A 15,680-nucleotide genomic window follows, 5' to 3' on the forward strand; every position below is an offset into this window, starting at 1 on the left:
GGCTCTCTAAATCCAGTAAGGAAGGAAGAGACTAAAATCTTGAAATTTTAAAAGCCTTCATTGTCATGGCTCTGAGCCAACGCGTTTTGACCTGAAGATCTTCATCAGGGCAAGAAATGGCTCACAAGTCATGACTTGCTCTGGCTTTTAAAATTTCAAGATTTTAGTCTCTTACTGGATTTCGAATGCCTTGGACTTTGTGTACACAGCCCAAGAGTTTACTTTTCTCCTCACTGGAGGTTTCCAATCTTGGAGCTAGTATCTCAGATCTCTGTAATCTTGTACAACACTTTTAGAAGCGAGTGAGTATGATATCTAATCGTGCACAAAAGGAAGTCACACAGGTTGTATAGATAGGTGGAGCAGTTCCCTTTTATTGACAGTAAGCCCAGTGCGAGGTGCGCGCCTCAGGCACCGGGTGATGAGTGGAGGGATCCGCGTGCCGCAGGGTCCGCGCCGCCTCACTCCACCACATCTGTGACGCAGGGGACAGAGAATGGATTCCTTTACGCCAGCTTTACATCACAAGCAACATCACAGCTCAGTATTTTTCCAGGCTCGTCACGGCAGCAGTGTATGAATCACATCTCTCGCCACTTCTCCTGACATGACTCACTCATGAGCCTGTTGTTCAGAACATTCGGGTTTTATGGCTGTAAAGCAGAGTATTACCCTATGTCAACTATTACATGTTGATCTTCCCTTACTATACCAATACACAGTGGGGTTTTCTTTTCAGGAATCTGACTTCTCTGAACGTACATCGTGAAAATACCCTTGGCCATTGCATCAACAACCTTGGATTGGGAGGAATTTGACCAATTTATCCCTTTCAGCATGTTTTAGGACGGGGACAGTGCATCCTGGTTCCTAAAATAACCCGAGATGAAGCAGATGATACAGTATAAATCAAGCACAATAAGCACCTGGGGACAGACATCTTGGAGTGCCCTGGATTTTTGTCCTAGATTCGCTCGAATGCAAGGAGGACCGTATTCAAATAAACAATCATAGTGCCTTATTTTTGAGGCCACGCTGTAAACTCAGACCTTGTTGTGTCTGCGGTGACTCCAATAGAAATTGCTCCAGAGAAACATTTTCTTTACTGTGAGCATAAAGGAATCTGGAAAAATAATATCAGGAGCTCCTAGAATTTATTTTCACATGGTGCTAGATTGCCTTTGCCTATGATTGCCTCATTTCTTGCTCTTGAGGTTTTCATTTTTCCTGAATTTCTCCTGAACTCAACCTGTAAAACCTGTTTGGCAACATTTACTTCTATATACAGAGACTGGCTTTGACCAAAATGATGGTTTTCACAATGCGGTGCATTATGCAACTAATTGTTCAACATTCACAGAGTCATTAAAACAGTTTACAAACCACTTGACTGTGAGTATGCCTTAAAAATGTTACTCATTCACTGAATTCGGCTCATCAACTATGTTTGTATACTACTTGAACTGAAGATGATCTATTCAACCTTAGGTGCGGCTCTTGATGGTAAATCATTACAACTGTTGATAGCATCAAGTTATCACCTTGTTGCTTGGTTGCATCCACACTGACTTCCTCTGTGGTGGGAAAATGAAGAAAAAAAAATGGGGTTATGGCAGGCCAGATTAGTGTAGGATTCATAAATACAGTTATTAGTGGCCATTTTACATGATCTTACTCAAAATGCTGACGTTCTCTGTCACTGCTTCATGGTGCTCTGGAAAGATGGAAACATTTATACTGGGTTTGTGCAGCAACCACTTTGTAGGCCTAGATTTTATGACCTTGGCATTACAAGTTTCTATCTGGGTGGACTGTTGTGTGCTTTCTTTCTTTTTAAGTATTTCACCTCAAAAGGTTCTTTAAAAAAAAAAAAAAGCAAAAAAACACCATACAAGCGTTATGTAACATTCAAAGATCATGAGTATGTGGATTACTCAATTTTGATTAAAAGTCAGATAGAATCTTATAATTCCAAGCTCACAATTTAGTAGGCCTATTTTATACAGTATTTTACTAATAATTGTCAGACTGCTTGTGGTTGTATTTTAGTGTAGATTTACAACACTTCAGAGGGTCACACTCACCCCGCTTGTGTCTCATGCCTGTCAGAAATGAGAATGGCAGAAGTCAGAATGAGCCGCACTGTAGAAGCTGAAATATGATGGAATAAACTGTCTGGATAAGAGCAGAGTAATGGACTCACCATCTGTGTCCTCAGTGGACGCAGACTCTGACTCCGACTCTGTGGAAGAATAAATCACACGATTGTGTAATTTTAATTGGCAGTGTCTTTTGAACAGCCTTATGCACAGACTACAGGCCTTTTTCTAAACAGAGCTTTGTCGCCATCTACAGGTCTGTGTTTTGAAACATTAAACGGTAACCTTTCTCTTACCATCATGGGCCATGACAGCAGAGGCCCCATCTCCCTCTGCTGGAGGGGAACATTAACAGAGTTATGTAATGTTGAATCTCATGTAAAGATCACATGTGGTCTGTTTAACAAGCCATCAGGATCTTTTTAGTTAGGTATACACACCTATGATGTCATCGTCAGTTCCGACTTGCTCCTCTGTTGAAAAGATTTTAATGGGTGATGCAACTCAAAATCAAAATGTACTCAATTATTACACTTCAGTTATTATCAGACTAAAACTAACTTACCAGTTACATCTTGAACAGCCTCTGTATTTGAAAGATTTGAAAGATTTCTGTAATAACTGAACCTATCAACCATTCTTAATTTTGTGTGAACTAAGATGTTATTTGGGTTCCCTCACCTAGGTAACGGGTGTCCTCAGTCTGTTCCTCTGTAAATTAATGGGAAAAGGTGAACATTTCTCATTGATAATACTGAAAATGATTTTAAAAGTTAACACATAGAGGGTGAGGGCCATGTTTGCTCTTGAGGTCACTTCACTTCGGGCTCAGGCCGTTGCCCTGGACTTTCATCACTGCATTATAAACTCACCGTTCTTCTGAGCGGCCTCAAACTCGATTTGATCTGAGGAGACAGTGTTACAATTATGCAAAACAAGAGCCAAACAATACAATGGACAGTTTGTGTAATATTGGAAGTGGAAAAACAAACAAACACGGGACAAGTGACGTGAGATTAGTCAAATTCGTTTCAGCAGAATGAATGATGTTGTATTCTAAAAAAACTAAAGGTGTCTGTGGGACAGAAGTGGCTTTGAGACAATTTGGATTTTCTTTTATATATTGTATATTTTTACTATTTTAATTAAGATTCTTTGTATCATTATGCAACAATTAACAATGCTATCACTCTAAATACATAAAGCTTAATTTCAGTTTGAAAGCCAGTTGGTTCTTGATTGGCGACCAATCAGTTAGACCAAAGCACTGTACCTCTTTTCTGCAATTCACTTAGCTCAGCTCCTGGAAAGGAAACCAGGTATTTGAGTTGAATTGCATGGGGTTTTCGGGAATGCAACCATTATCATCCTTATCATAATCATCATTATTATTATTGATTAATGGCCTCCCTCACCTTCCTGAACAACTGTTTCCTTTTTCTCTGCAGATTCCAGAGATGCGGTGAGAGCTAGGAGAGTCACAAGGACATCAGTCAGGCTTCAAGACAGATAACTAAATATCAACTGCAATTGCTTTGTAAATTGTTTTGTATGGTATTTTCTCTGGATACATTTAGCCATAGACATTTTTTAATTTTTTTTATTTAACCTTTATTTAACCAGAAAAAGCCTTATTGAGATTAAAAATCTCTTTTTCAAGAGTGTCCTGGCCAAGACAAGCAGCAGTACAATTAACATATTACAGACAGACAACACGTAACAGATTACAGACAATAAAACGTTACAAATTGCATGAATGAATATAAGAAATCACACTCTGAGACAATAACAATAGCTAATGATAGGCAAGTCAACATTGAGTCCAGGAGCACATAGGGAGAAATAGACTAGCTAATTAAAACATCGACAACCTGATATTCCTGCCTCCAGGATTTGCAAGCAAACAAATGTCAAATTCAGTGTAAAAATTCAATACAGAGATGCTGAAGACATCCCCGCAGCAGGTTTAGTAGGAACATTGGCACTTGTGAAAAATACTTTGGAAGTTGTATATTTCCATTTTAAATACAGTCCTGCTGTCTGTCATTTCCCCCAAAATATTTTCCCTTCTCAGCCTCCATCACCAGGACACAACTTAGTATTCCAAAGTCATTAATGTCTGTATACTCAGGTTATATTTGTATTTCCAATTCCCTTGAAAATCATGAACACAGTCATTTGTTTGTCTTACCAGTGTGGAATCCTGCCACAGCAAGGAAAAGAAACACAGGCGCTACAAATCTCATCTTGGCTCCGTGTGTGGTTATGGAGGGTGCTAGGTGTCAGTCCAAACTTGGTGTTGTTTTTGTCAGTGCGCGGCCTCTTATATCTGCGCTCACATCACATGTTTTGCATGGACAGGCGGCTGTGGTACCATTGTCCCTCCCTACCTGAGAGGGCAGCTGGGTGGCACATCCCGGGTGCTCACCACACAGACGCATCATTATCCAGCCTGTCAATGGCACCCATTGTCGGCTCCTCGGTCACATGCCCCTTTATTTGGGATGTTACTGTGTGTCTGAAAAAATGGAAAAAATTGGCAGTCCATGTAAACAATGTGCATTTCCTTTTAGGAATGAAAATGGTGATTTTAGTGCACATCCTTGGCACATGAATGGAGGGTCAGAGGAGCTCGGTTTGACAATTCCTCCATTGTGCAAACAGATCAAAAAGGTCCTGATGTCATTTTTGAATGTGTTCAGTTCTAGAGCAATTATCAAATCTAGCTGTCGTAATGTAGCATATTTTACTCTTCTCACCCTCACTTGTTGAAGGAAAACATAAATTTGAGATTGTGTGAAATTAAGAGGAATTTATTACCGCCTAAGAACTGTGTACCAAGTAACCGTGTAATAAGCTGGAGGAGGTTCTACCATATGAGCCTAGTAATATTATTATTATTAATAATAATAATAATAATAATATACCTTATTTATATTGCAACAAAACACAGAACAAACAATAAAGGCAACAACACAAGATTAAAAACAAGAGAAACAATTACTTAAAAGCAAGTCTATGAAAGTGTCTTGAGAAGTGATTTAAAAGAAGACACTGACTTTGCCAGCTTAATTTCCTCAGGCAGGCCGTTCCACAGTGTAATAGGCTCTAATGGCAAACACCTGATCATCTTTAATTTAGTAATTTATGTAATTTTACAGAAGCATTGAAGATGGCAAGTCAGAAAACAAGGTAATCAATTGACATGGCAATGCTGAATACAGAATAGGATACAGCCTTTTTTTTTTTTTACTGTGCATCCTGTTCCAAGTTGACAGATAAATGCCGGACTGCTGGGATGAAATTCTACACTTTGATGCATAAGTAAACAAGAGCATTTGATCAGTCACACATTAAACACAGACACCTGATTCACTCGGAAATTCATATCTGGGGGTGATGTCACCAGGCCAGGTAATTACAACAGAGACACCTTCCTAGGAAAGAGGATACAGATTATTGTTTACACTCCTGCACACGAGGCGCTCAGATATGAAGTGTAACAGGATGAAGAGGTTCCAGTTTCATGGAGACAAACTGAGCGTCAAGTTGACTGCTGATTATCACCCAGTCCTATGATGGGATCATCATGTGTGTGTTGGCATCTGATCCACAGAGTAGAGGATCATCCTGATATTTGATTGACACTTCACCCAGTTCCACCTCTATGTGCAGCTATGTAAAAACCTGTGTAATGACCACTGTAATTGTAGTAGTGGAAAGGTAGCAAAGACTGCCATTAAATGACAACTGATGGCTGTGGAGTAAAAAGTAAAATGACAAAACAATGCAGACAACCTCTCATCACTTTATTGTGATTGTAAACATTTTCAAAACAGACAGTACAGTTTGGGAGGCTTCAATATTGTTGGGAATCAAATAAAATCATCAAATCAAGTAGAGCTAAAGACAATAAGCCTTTAGATTAGTAATACCATTTTAACAAAAGGTCTCGTTTTATTTGTGCTGAAGCAGTTGGTCTCAAAATACCACTTCCTTTTCTTTTATTGATTTTTAGTATCTACAAGGGACTAAAACAACCCTATTCTATGGATTAAAGTGCACTATTGATTAGTTTTTGCTACAGTAGGTTTAGAAACATACTCACACCCTGAAAACCCCTTAGAAAATCTAAAAAACACAACAACTCTAAAAGTGCTTCAGAAAGAAGGAGTAAAGTAGTTAAAGAATATCAAAGTGGTCTAGGTAGGCATTTTTTAACAGACATCTGACGATCTCCAGAATGGTAACTGATAAATACAGAATGTTTTAAAACAATTTCTCCCCTGTATGTTACAACAATATACAGAGATACATCATACTCATACAAGTTTGGTCCTGGTGGTCTGACTCTGTTTGATGGAACAATTTTAATTTCATTGATAATGACATTGAAAGATTCAATGGTCAAAGGATTTTATAAATTACAGGGAGACTTGACAGTTAGTTAGTTTGATTTACTTCGATATCTTTAAGGCACCACAATAGTTTTGAAAAAGCTTAAGAATAACACCAAGGACATTAACTGGTCAGTGCGATTAGGTTCTCTCCAACGACTGTCTTTATATTATTAGTACATTTAAATAGTGAGAAAAGACATGGGTTTGTTAATTCTGTGTATTCCAATTTGCCAAGAAAACATCTTTTGGTGGCACAACTCTCTTGATGACAGCTGCCTGTCGTCATGAACAAGATTTACAGTAGTCTGCTGAAGAGGTAGAGAGACTGAGAAATGATCGGAAGACACCTGAATCCATCAGCATGGGGACATAATTATGATTACATTATTATTAAGAGTTTAGCCACAGGGTGACGCCGGTTGGTTTGTGTGACGCCAACAAACTGATTTCTCAGACGTTAGCTGCACCGCGTTCATAACAGCAGCAATGCACATAAAGCTCCATTTAAAAATAAACTTTGTACAAGACACCGACATAAAAAGGGGAACATTTTTAAGTCGACCCTGCAGTGCAGCATGGTTCACTATGCATAGTTCACAGTGATAACAAAATTCAGCACAGTAAAATGTTCCACTTTTTTGTGAGATCTGTGCTATCATTGCTGGTGATGCCTTCGGTTTTAAATGTCGAGAAGGACGAACTGTGAATAAAGTTACGTTGGTTAAGTTTTACGAGGGCTGAACACCCCAGATACCTGATAAGAGTGTTGGGATTGCCGTGATAGGAGTTTTATTACAGTGTGGTGTGGTAGGTGTGTGTGTGTGTTTGATATATGCCTGATTGATATTATTGCGTTTGCTTCTCATCATAAGCAGTGACGTCCCTGCTTCTCGCTCCTCAGAGCTCCCCTCTCAGACGGGTGTGCAGGTCCTCCTGGTCTATCTTGGCGCCCAGGCTGTGCCAGCGGTGGTGAGCCAGCAGCGCCAGGTTCCTGGCGGAGATGGCGCTCATCTCCATGGCGCTGGCTGCCCACTCCACAGCGCTGAGGTAGTACAGCCGGTCATGCAGGATGAAGGGAGGGGTCCTACGGTGGGGCGGGCGGTAGGCGGGGTAAGCCAGCCACTGCGTCTCTGACACCGAATCCCAGGAGAGGAACATGTGCCGCAGCTGCTCCTGGGTCAGCGGCTGGGGAGAGAACACCTTCCAGACTTTGGTCTGGCTGGCGGGGGGGCGTGCGTAACCCGGAGGGATGTGCACGGGGTCGATGGAGCTCAGGCTGTTGATGACAGAGTCCTTCGAGTCTGTGGTGAGGACGTCGGACACCGTGAACTCCGAGGCCCGCTCTGAGGTCCCGAGGTACGACACGTTCAGCAGGCCGTGCACCAGAGTGGAGACTGTCTGGTGGTAGCGCCCGGGGTAGTGAGAGGGGATTGGTGGGGAGAAGCCCGAGAAGCTGATGTCAGACTTACCCAGGTGAAGCGGCGTGGCTATAATCACTATGTCGTACAGGGAGTGCGCTGAGCCAGATTCCCCGACATAATTGATCTCATAGAAACTGGCTGTGGTGCCTGAGAACGGGAGGCAGAAAGCAGTTAGGTTGAGATGATCAAAGACTGAAAAACGTGCACAGGAGAAATCCATCAGTAAAACAAAATGTAGCAGATGAAGGAATTTAAACCATACCCGACTTGGACGGCCGAACCTTGACTGAAATGGAAGTCACTCTGGCTGGGATGAGCTCGGCTTTGCAGTTGTACAGCAGTCCTAAGCAAACTCTTTTATTACCTCCGTCCACTGCCCACAGGCCTGGATCTGCCCCCGCTAATGACACCGCTCCTACAGACAAGAAGAAACATTTAACACTCTTTTACACTCCCAAAACTTTGGGCTTTCAGCAAAAAAACGAATCCAAATTCTGGTGTTTATACTGTGAAACGTACCCACAAAGCCATTGATGCGGACACTTTGGCCGTAGTTGACACGAGTGATGGGTGCCACGATGTCGTTGAGGAAGATCTGTGAGAATCCCTCGCCCAGCATCGCCTCCTCCAGGGTCTGATTGGCCAGGGTGAGAAAACCATCACCGCCCATCGCATGCAACAGCTTCTCCACATTGGAGAAGGAGTAACCGAACTGCTGGTACTGGTAGATCCTGTGAAGAACAAAGATCATTAAGATAGCCAACAGAATAGTCCTTCAGTGAAAACATTCCTGAATTTCATGCTGAAAGGGTAAGATTTGGGTGCCATGACAACTGCTTTCAGAGACAGACTGAGTTTTTATATTTATAGTACATCAGTAAATGAAGGCCTTTCTTACCTCATAAATTTGTCCAAAACACTCTCCACCCACATGTGCATTCGAAGGAAGTTGAGCCCGTATCTCCAGAGCAAGCGCAGGATATTCACAATAAACCAGTCGCTTTCTTCAAAGGTGAGCTCCTTTCCGTCAAAAATAGCCATTTTGGACGGGACATCCTTCCTCTGGGAAATACCTGGCAAACACAGGAGACACAGATACAATGAGTTCTCCAACTAAAAGATAATGGTTGGACTCGTATCAAACTTATGTATTAGACTATATACAAATGATGGTTTTGATTATTCATGTATTACGTTACCTAATTTATCAATAAAGTGCTTCATGTGTAGGTTCAGGGGGTGGATGACAGAGCCTCCCGTCTCAAACTCATAATCCCCGATCTTCACAGTCGCTAGTCGCCCGCCAACAGTGCCTGGTTCAAATACATCGATCTTCACCCCTGTTCCGAACTCCTGCCGCAGGAAGAATGCTGTCGCTGTGCCGCCGATGCCCGCTCCGACCACCGCTACGAAGACGCACGACAAACAGCAACAACAAAGACAAACAAATTATAAGATGAGCTCATTTGAAATCATTCTCTTGAGGTCCGTTTCACGCACTTACATGCATTCACACTTGCATCCTATCCATGCCAGGCTCACACTGGGGGTGCGTGCCAAAGCTTTTTTCACTCCTCCTTTCCTTTCCTTCCTCACTACCACTCCTTTTCTATCAGGAAGGAGCTTGGAGGAGACGAGGGGAGGAATGGAGTGGAGGAGAGGAGGGAGCGAGGGGAAGTGGACAATTTATTTGCTACTCCATCATCCAAAATGGACGTCTGCTACTGATGAGGTTTTATTTTTTGAGTTTTTATACACACCTAGCAGAAGGTGCTGCCATCCTGCCGGTGTTCATTTGATAACTAACTATAACTACTATACAGTTGGTCTATGTAGAGTTAACACACATTCAGGGATGAAGCTTTTTCCTCAGGCTACATTGGTGAATAAATTTTCTTAGTGGGCCTAATTCTAATAAATTTGACTCTTGCAACATTGCTCTTCTGAGATGTTATTAAAACAAGCCCATCCTACATTTCATAATCCCTTACACTCTTGTGTTTACCTTTTATTTTTTTTCAAGTTTTGTAAATGATGTCATATTCTGAGCATGGTCACAATGAGGTCACCCTCCCCCACTAAATTTGAAAAGACTTCCCGGGGAGGATACACCTGTTCATCCTACGCCAAAGGACACGTCAGGAGCGGCTTGTCTCGTCTCCTCCACAATTGGGACAGCAAGCAACATGGTGGCACCAACATCAATTACCAGGTCACAGAGGACAGGAGGAGGTAGAGGAGGAGGTAATGGAGGAAAGCAGGAAGTAGTGGAGGAAAGCAGGAAGTAGTGGAGGAGAGGAGGAGTGATTTCTGGAGGTTTGGGACTGGCTCACCTATCCTCTTGGGCTGGTCTCGCAGCTCTGGAGCCGAAGCTAGACTTCTCCTCCCGGTCTGACAAATCCCCAGGAACAGCAGCGCTCTCAGTGACAGGGTTTTTACACTCATTGTGGGCTTCTAGTTCTTTGAAATAATGGGCATCTGTACAAGTGGAAAACAAAAAGCATTATTATCAGTTAAGTCAAGTTGTAGGTGAACAGTCTCTATGAATCCTGGTCAAAGGTCACATTCACAAGATTAGACCAGCTCAAAGGACAGCAGGTGAATTTGTAAACAACTGACTGCATTGCCGAAGTCAGTACTGTCATAACTGTCTGTTAGCATCCTATTCAACACTTCCTGAGGGGAAGTGTTAGAAGTGGAAGTGATAAACTGCACAGTGTGCTCACCGCTTCAGAGTTACAGAAGGAGCGGCTTCAAACTGTCGTCTTCACCATCAAGCTTCAGGCTAACTGTCAAGCTAGCTACACCTGCCCGTCTGTCTAGTTATACAGTAAACTGGTGGGTTAATACAAGCTACTATGAGACTAGTGTGGGGGAAAAAAACTAACTTGTGTTAAAGCTCGAGTCACGTCGGAGCACCGCGAGCGTAGCCTAAAAAAATGAAGCACACTTCCTGTCACATTTTGAATTCGGACTTCACAATAAAAGTCTTTCAAAACGCCTATTTTTTGGGGCTTGATACCCAAACCACGGTAACGTTATAGCCAATATGTACTTTTTCCGTGATAGTAAAATATATTATATCTATATATTTACTGGCTATATCATAAACCACGTCACATTTAGCGACCATTTTCAAATTTTCAAATGAATCTCTCTAATTGCAAATGAATCTCGGCTGCAAAACGAGGATTATAATCGCAACAAAGAAGAAACATCAAGAGAGTCGACATGAATTTAGAAGCAAGTTTTATAGATATCTCGCTTGTCGTCATCTTGGATAGAGACCAAACAAAACGGAACAAGATGTTTTTTTCTAGAACCAGTTGAGGGAAGAAAGGCGGAAGTGACGTAACTGCCGTTTACGAACCATGCTTGCACGGAGGTGACCTTAGTTATTTTCAAATTGTAATGTAAAGAAACTTGATTTGTCGAACCACAACTTGGCCGCGGACGTCGCCGATACACCGCCGAGACCCCGCGCAGTTAGATGTTTGAGTTCGTCTTGAGTTTGAACCTGAGCACGAGACGGACCGAGGAGGACAGAGGAGCGAGATGGCAGAGGCGCATCAGGCACGCATGCAGACGGTGGTCGAAGACATGGTCCAGAGCCTAGAAAGGGACCATATCCGCAAAATGCAAGTAGGTGGCTGTGGAAATACATGGTGTACTGCACAACACAGTCTTCTGCACCAACTTTCTATGCATTACATAACGCCAGTCTCCTCAATATCATATGCTCTTTTGTTATCTGAATTAATGAAGTGAACTCTTGTCATAGGGTCTTATGTTCAGGTGCAGCGCAGACTGCTGTGATCGGCCCACAGACTCAATGTCACAGGTGCACCAGTGTATCGAGCGGTGCCACACTCCTCTGGCCAAGGCTCAGGGACTGGTGACTTCAGAGCTGGAGAAATTTCAGGTGAGGGAACACAACCTGAGCACAACCTATCTGTCAGTTTCATCCTTTAAATCCCCTCTAAAGTACAGGAGAAAAAAACTGTCCCAACTACGTCCATAACCTCTTCTAGAAATACACTTTTACAGACAGGCTTTTATTTGAATTGCTCCTTTTAGTTGTATCTCCATTTTATTTTATTACTTTTTTTTTTTTTTTTTTTACTTATTTAGTTATTTATTATAGTTTCTTTGGGGGACAGCTTGCATTCATGTGGTTTAGTCACACACTTATGTAAAATGCGCTCTGTTTTTAGTTGTATCTCTGTTTTCTAGTTGTATCTGTGTATCACCTTCTTTTTATTCAACTTTATTTAATTTAATTGTGGTACTTTTACATCACTGTCTTTTTGTATTTAATTGTAAAGCACTTTGTAAACATTGTTTTTAGAAAAGTGCTATACACATAAAGCTATTATTATTATTATTTTGGGAAGAAAAAACCCCATTAAATATGCACTGCCATCAACCAGTTCACATGATCACCCTGCTCACTGCATCTCCCTGAGGTCTGTGGTCTCTGTCATCAGTAGGTCTGACCTGTATCTGTCCTGCTCCTACAGGACCGTCTGACCAGGTGCACCATGCACTGCAACGACAAGGCCAAGGACCTGTTTGACTCCGGGGCCAAGGAGCCGGCGGTGCGGGCGCTGATGGACCGCTGCGTGGGCAGCTGCGTGGACGACCACGTCAACCTGATCCCCAGCATGACCCGCAGGCTCAAAGAGAACTTGGACTCTATACCGCAGTGAGGAGCGGGAGCGGGACGGCTGCAGTAGTCCGCTCTGTAGGCCAGCCAGCCGGGGCTCGCTCCGCTCCGCTCAGCACCGCAGCAGGCGGGGTTAGTGAACTCGGTCAGTTTGACCTGTAACAACTGAGCGACACACGGCAAGGGGGGGGGAAGTGGAAAGGGAACACGTGGCGTATAGCTTAGAGTTTACTGAGGCTGAGGTTGAGGTTCCTCTGAATGCTGTTTCTGTTGGGGAGACTGGACTCGGCATGCACTTCACAGATCCCCACAGACTGAGTGAGCTTCTCACTGTGAGACCCGTTAACCGTACTTTGTGTGATCGATGTGACCGCCACCCTGACACTGGGAGCTGAAACCTCTTGGCATGCGTTCTCAGTGTATTTGTGCCATTGCAACAAGAAAGAAATGTAATACGATGCATCTGGTGTCATGTAATTATCTGCTGAATCTTGCTAGGAAGAGACCTGTATACTAGAATGCGTTTTTTAATGGTAAATTCAATCTGTGCAAATATGAGTTTTACATTTCAATTATTGGAAATGTACATCATGTAAACATCTCATAAACTTGCATCTATTCATGGATAAAATTTTGAATGACATATGGTTATTTTTAGGATTTTATAAATGACTCTTCTCAGCCGGATTTAAACTCTGAAGCTCTTCGCCGTTATCAGTTCTCTCCTCCCTCGACTCTCTCATCCATCTTTGTTGTTCTGTTCTTTGATGTTCAGTGTGTGCTGTGCTTGTCTTCCCCATTGGTGAAATTTGTTTATATTGAAATTAAACTACTGTAGATGTAACTGTTTGTGGACTGCATTACTACTAAAATATCAAGCACATTAGAGTTCTGCTTAAAGAGTATTATTAGTAGGCAAAGACAAACATATCAATATACTGTAGCTGTTATTACATTAGTTTTAATGACTGAGGAGAAACATTCTCTATCATATACAAATAATGGGAGAAGAAACGATGTTGTAAAGTTGCTGCCTGAATGAGTGCGAAAATTGTACATAAACAAATACTAGAAGATCCTAGATCCAGGTAAATCCCACAACCCATTTAATTGGTCCAAAACAACATTCTATTCAAAAATGTTTTGAATCTCGAACTTTGGTGAAACCAATTTAATTATGTAGGTCAGGGAATTAAGAACAAATCCATATTTACAATAACAAAGGGCCCTTTGCGGGAAATGGGTTAGGCAGGGGGAGTCAATTAATAAAAACACAAGATATGAATTACGTAGACCAACAACAACAATAGACCATATTGCAGCAAGCTGGAGAATGATAGGATTCAGCAGACAAAGCCAAAATAATATAGCTTAATGACAAACATCAATAAGCAAACAAAGAATCATAGTGAAATATTTTCAATGATACCAGCAGTCAAAAAGAAAGGTGTTAGAAGGGATTACTGGGATGTAATACAACAAACATACAAATGTCTAGAATACAAGTTGTTGAATGCAGATACGGAGACTAAAACCTCATTTTAGGTCCTTTGCAACAGATACCAGTCATCGGATAAAAAGGACCGGACTCAGCAGGACCTGATTTTGGGGACTTGGACGGAAATGTGATGCACAAAACGTATTCATTTGCAGCAGATGCCCAAAGCAGGGTAGTCAAACCAAGAAGGGTTTCTCTTGGCACCTTAACTTGCTGCAGTGTAAATTACATGACCATAATCTAACACGGGTCAGATAGTCAACTGGACCAGAATTAGTTTAGGGAGCTGAGTAACAGATGCGGCAGAGAAAGCTTAAGACGAGGTGTGACTTGTGCCTGACATTTCTGAATGTGCTGGTTGAAGGATCAGGTACAGTCTCACCAAACACCCAGGCGGTTGTGCCTTGGTAAGAAGTGACCGCCTCAAGCTCTGAACACAATTAGACAGAAAGCTCCGGGGGTCCAGATTGTTTTTCCAACCAAACCACATGGCCTTTGTCTTTGTATTCATCACCAAGTTTAGCAAGGAAACGTTGGACTGCTGAATCCTATCAAAAATGTATTGAAGAGAGACCAAAACACACTCTGGAGAGAGGCCAACTGAATAGAAAACTGTGTCATCTGCACACAAATGAACATTGGAAATACCTACAACTCTGAGGCTGGCGTTCATTTATATTGGGGGAAAAAAGGCTTGGGCCCAGAACTGACCTTTGAGGCACTTTCTTAGTGACAGCAAATGTTCTGACTTGACACTGATACTGTCAGAAAGAAAACCAGACAAAAGGGTGTGCAGTGACACCAATACTTCATAATCTATCAGTAAGAATGTGGTTTACTGCATTAAAGAGTGCGTAAACATTTTTCAGCCAGTCTCTGCCTAGTACACAATTCTGAAAGATGTGAAAAAGTGTTGGTGGGGAGCGAGAGTGAATTCAGGTGCATGTCTGAAATGGATCACCCATCTCTTCTCATTTTCATTTCCAATGAAGGCATATTGAGCAAACAAAAGAGATGAAACAAGGATCAGGTGTCGTCAACAGAGGAGATCAAGCTGAATCTATTTTGCAGAGGCTGTGTTGTGTAGGAATGCTTGTCTGCTGAAGTTTTTCAGTGATCGTTTATGATAAATAAAAACAGTTATTACAGCTACATGTATGCAATAAAGGAGTGATCACTTCAGTCATTACACCAAATTGATACTTATGAGTATTTGAAAGAATAGTATCAATCAGAGTCTTATCTGAGTGCTTGGAGTGATTTCTTGTGGGATTATGCGTGATCGGTGACATTAAGGGAGTCAAACTGCTGGACTACTTTGTTAACGCTTTAACAGTCACCCCTGAAAATAGCTACAGAAAAAAATATTTTACTTTAAATTCCCATCACTAGCAACCCAAATACCAACCTCCCAACAATTGTTATTTTCATTTTGAGGTTTCTATATACTGTTGAGATGTCGGTTTTTATATAATAAACATTTTGTCTACAATCTTTCCAAAACCTTACATATTGTTTCATAACCTCTACTTTACATAATCATTATCTTCATCTTTACCCCCCTCTTCCTCTCAAACACCGTCCCATCATGCTGAC

General features: G+C 41.8%; 3 protein-coding genes across 4 annotated transcripts; 1 reads left to right on the plus strand and 2 right to left on the minus strand.

The window, feature by feature from the left end:
- Positions 1-345: 345 nt before the first annotated feature.
- LOC139922887 (uncharacterized) lies at positions 346-4,445 on the minus strand. Of its 2 annotated transcripts, none has more exons than XM_078289440.1 (13): positions 4,291-4,445; positions 3,515-3,568; positions 3,373-3,402; positions 2,972-3,004; positions 2,781-2,810; positions 2,665-2,685; positions 2,540-2,572; positions 2,396-2,431; positions 2,204-2,242; positions 2,085-2,102; positions 1,676-1,714; positions 1,542-1,574; positions 346-475 (listed from the first exon to the last, which is right to left on the minus strand). In XM_078289440.1, the coding sequence occupies exons 1-13, from the start codon at positions 4,343-4,345 to the stop codon at positions 462-464; spliced, it is 435 nt and encodes a 144-aa protein (XP_078145566.1). In that variant the 5' UTR covers positions 4,346-4,445; the 3' UTR covers positions 346-461. The 2 variants fall into 2 exon arrangements, with proteins under 2 accessions (XP_078145566.1, XP_071769619.2); XM_071913518.2 differs by having other exon boundaries at positions 2,396-2,434.
- Positions 4,446-7,156: 2,711 nt separating this feature from the next.
- Positions 7,157-10,924, minus strand: pcyox1 (prenylcysteine oxidase 1). Its single transcript, XM_071913540.2, has 7 exons — positions 10,647-10,924; positions 10,254-10,398; positions 9,120-9,326; positions 8,819-8,993; positions 8,440-8,651; positions 8,183-8,335; positions 7,157-8,067 (listed from the first exon to the last, which is right to left on the minus strand). The coding sequence occupies exons 2-7, from the start codon at positions 10,363-10,365 to the stop codon at positions 7,397-7,399; spliced, it is 1,530 nt and encodes a 509-aa protein (XP_071769641.1). The 5' UTR covers positions 10,366-10,398; positions 10,647-10,924; the 3' UTR covers positions 7,157-7,396.
- A 348-nt stretch (positions 10,925-11,272) lies between these two features.
- fam136a (family with sequence similarity 136 member A) lies at positions 11,273-13,430 on the plus strand. Its single transcript, XM_071913541.2, has 3 exons — positions 11,273-11,562; positions 11,702-11,842; positions 12,441-13,430. Exons 1-3 carry the CDS (start codon positions 11,476-11,478, stop codon positions 12,627-12,629), a joined length of 417 nt encoding a protein of 138 aa, XP_071769642.1. The 5' UTR covers positions 11,273-11,475; the 3' UTR covers positions 12,630-13,430.
- The last annotated feature ends 2,250 nt before the right edge of the window (positions 13,431-15,680 follow it).

Source organism: Centroberyx gerrardi, chromosome 2 (assembly GCF_048128805.1).
Source record: "Centroberyx gerrardi isolate f3 chromosome 2, fCenGer3.hap1.cur.20231027, whole genome shotgun sequence".
In the NCBI taxonomy this organism is placed as follows: domain Eukaryota; kingdom Metazoa; phylum Chordata; class Actinopteri; order Beryciformes; family Berycidae; genus Centroberyx; species Centroberyx gerrardi.

Bases quoted from the DNA above. Each gene is read 5' to 3' on its own strand.
- LOC139922887 (XM_071913518.2), bottom strand. From the start codon at position 4,345: ATGAGATTTGTAGCGCCTGTGTTTCTTTTCCTTGCTGTGGCAGGATTC. The intron at 2,686-2,780 runs GTGAGGGAACCC...TTTCAAATACAG, and splicing joins TGAGGACACCCGTTACCTAG to AGGCTGTTCAAGATGTAACT. The intron at 2,243-2,395 runs GTAAGAGAAAGG...ATTCTTCCACAG, and splicing joins TGCTGTCATGGCCCATGATG to AGTCGGAGTCAGAGTCTGCG.
- fam136a (XM_071913541.2), top strand. From the start codon at position 11,476: ATGGCAGAGGCGCATCAGGCACGCATGCAGACGGTGGTCGAAGACATG. The intron at 11,563-11,701 runs GTAGGTGGCTGT...CTCTTGTCATAG, and splicing joins ACCATATCCGCAAAATGCAA to GGTCTTATGTTCAGGTGCAG. The intron at 11,843-12,440 runs GTGAGGGAACAC...CTGCTCCTACAG, and splicing joins CAGAGCTGGAGAAATTTCAG to GACCGTCTGACCAGGTGCAC.
- pcyox1 (XM_071913540.2), bottom strand. From the start codon at position 10,365: ATGAGTGTAAAAACCCTGTCACTGAGAGCGCTGCTGTTCCTGGGGATT. The intron at 9,327-10,253 runs GTGAGCCAGTCC...GCGTCTTCGTAG, and splicing joins AGACCAGCCCAAGAGGATAG to CGGTGGTCGGAGCGGGCATC. The intron at 8,652-8,818 runs GTAAGAAAGGCC...TGTTCTTCACAG, and splicing joins GTTTTGGACAAATTTATGAG to GATCTACCAGTACCAGCAGT.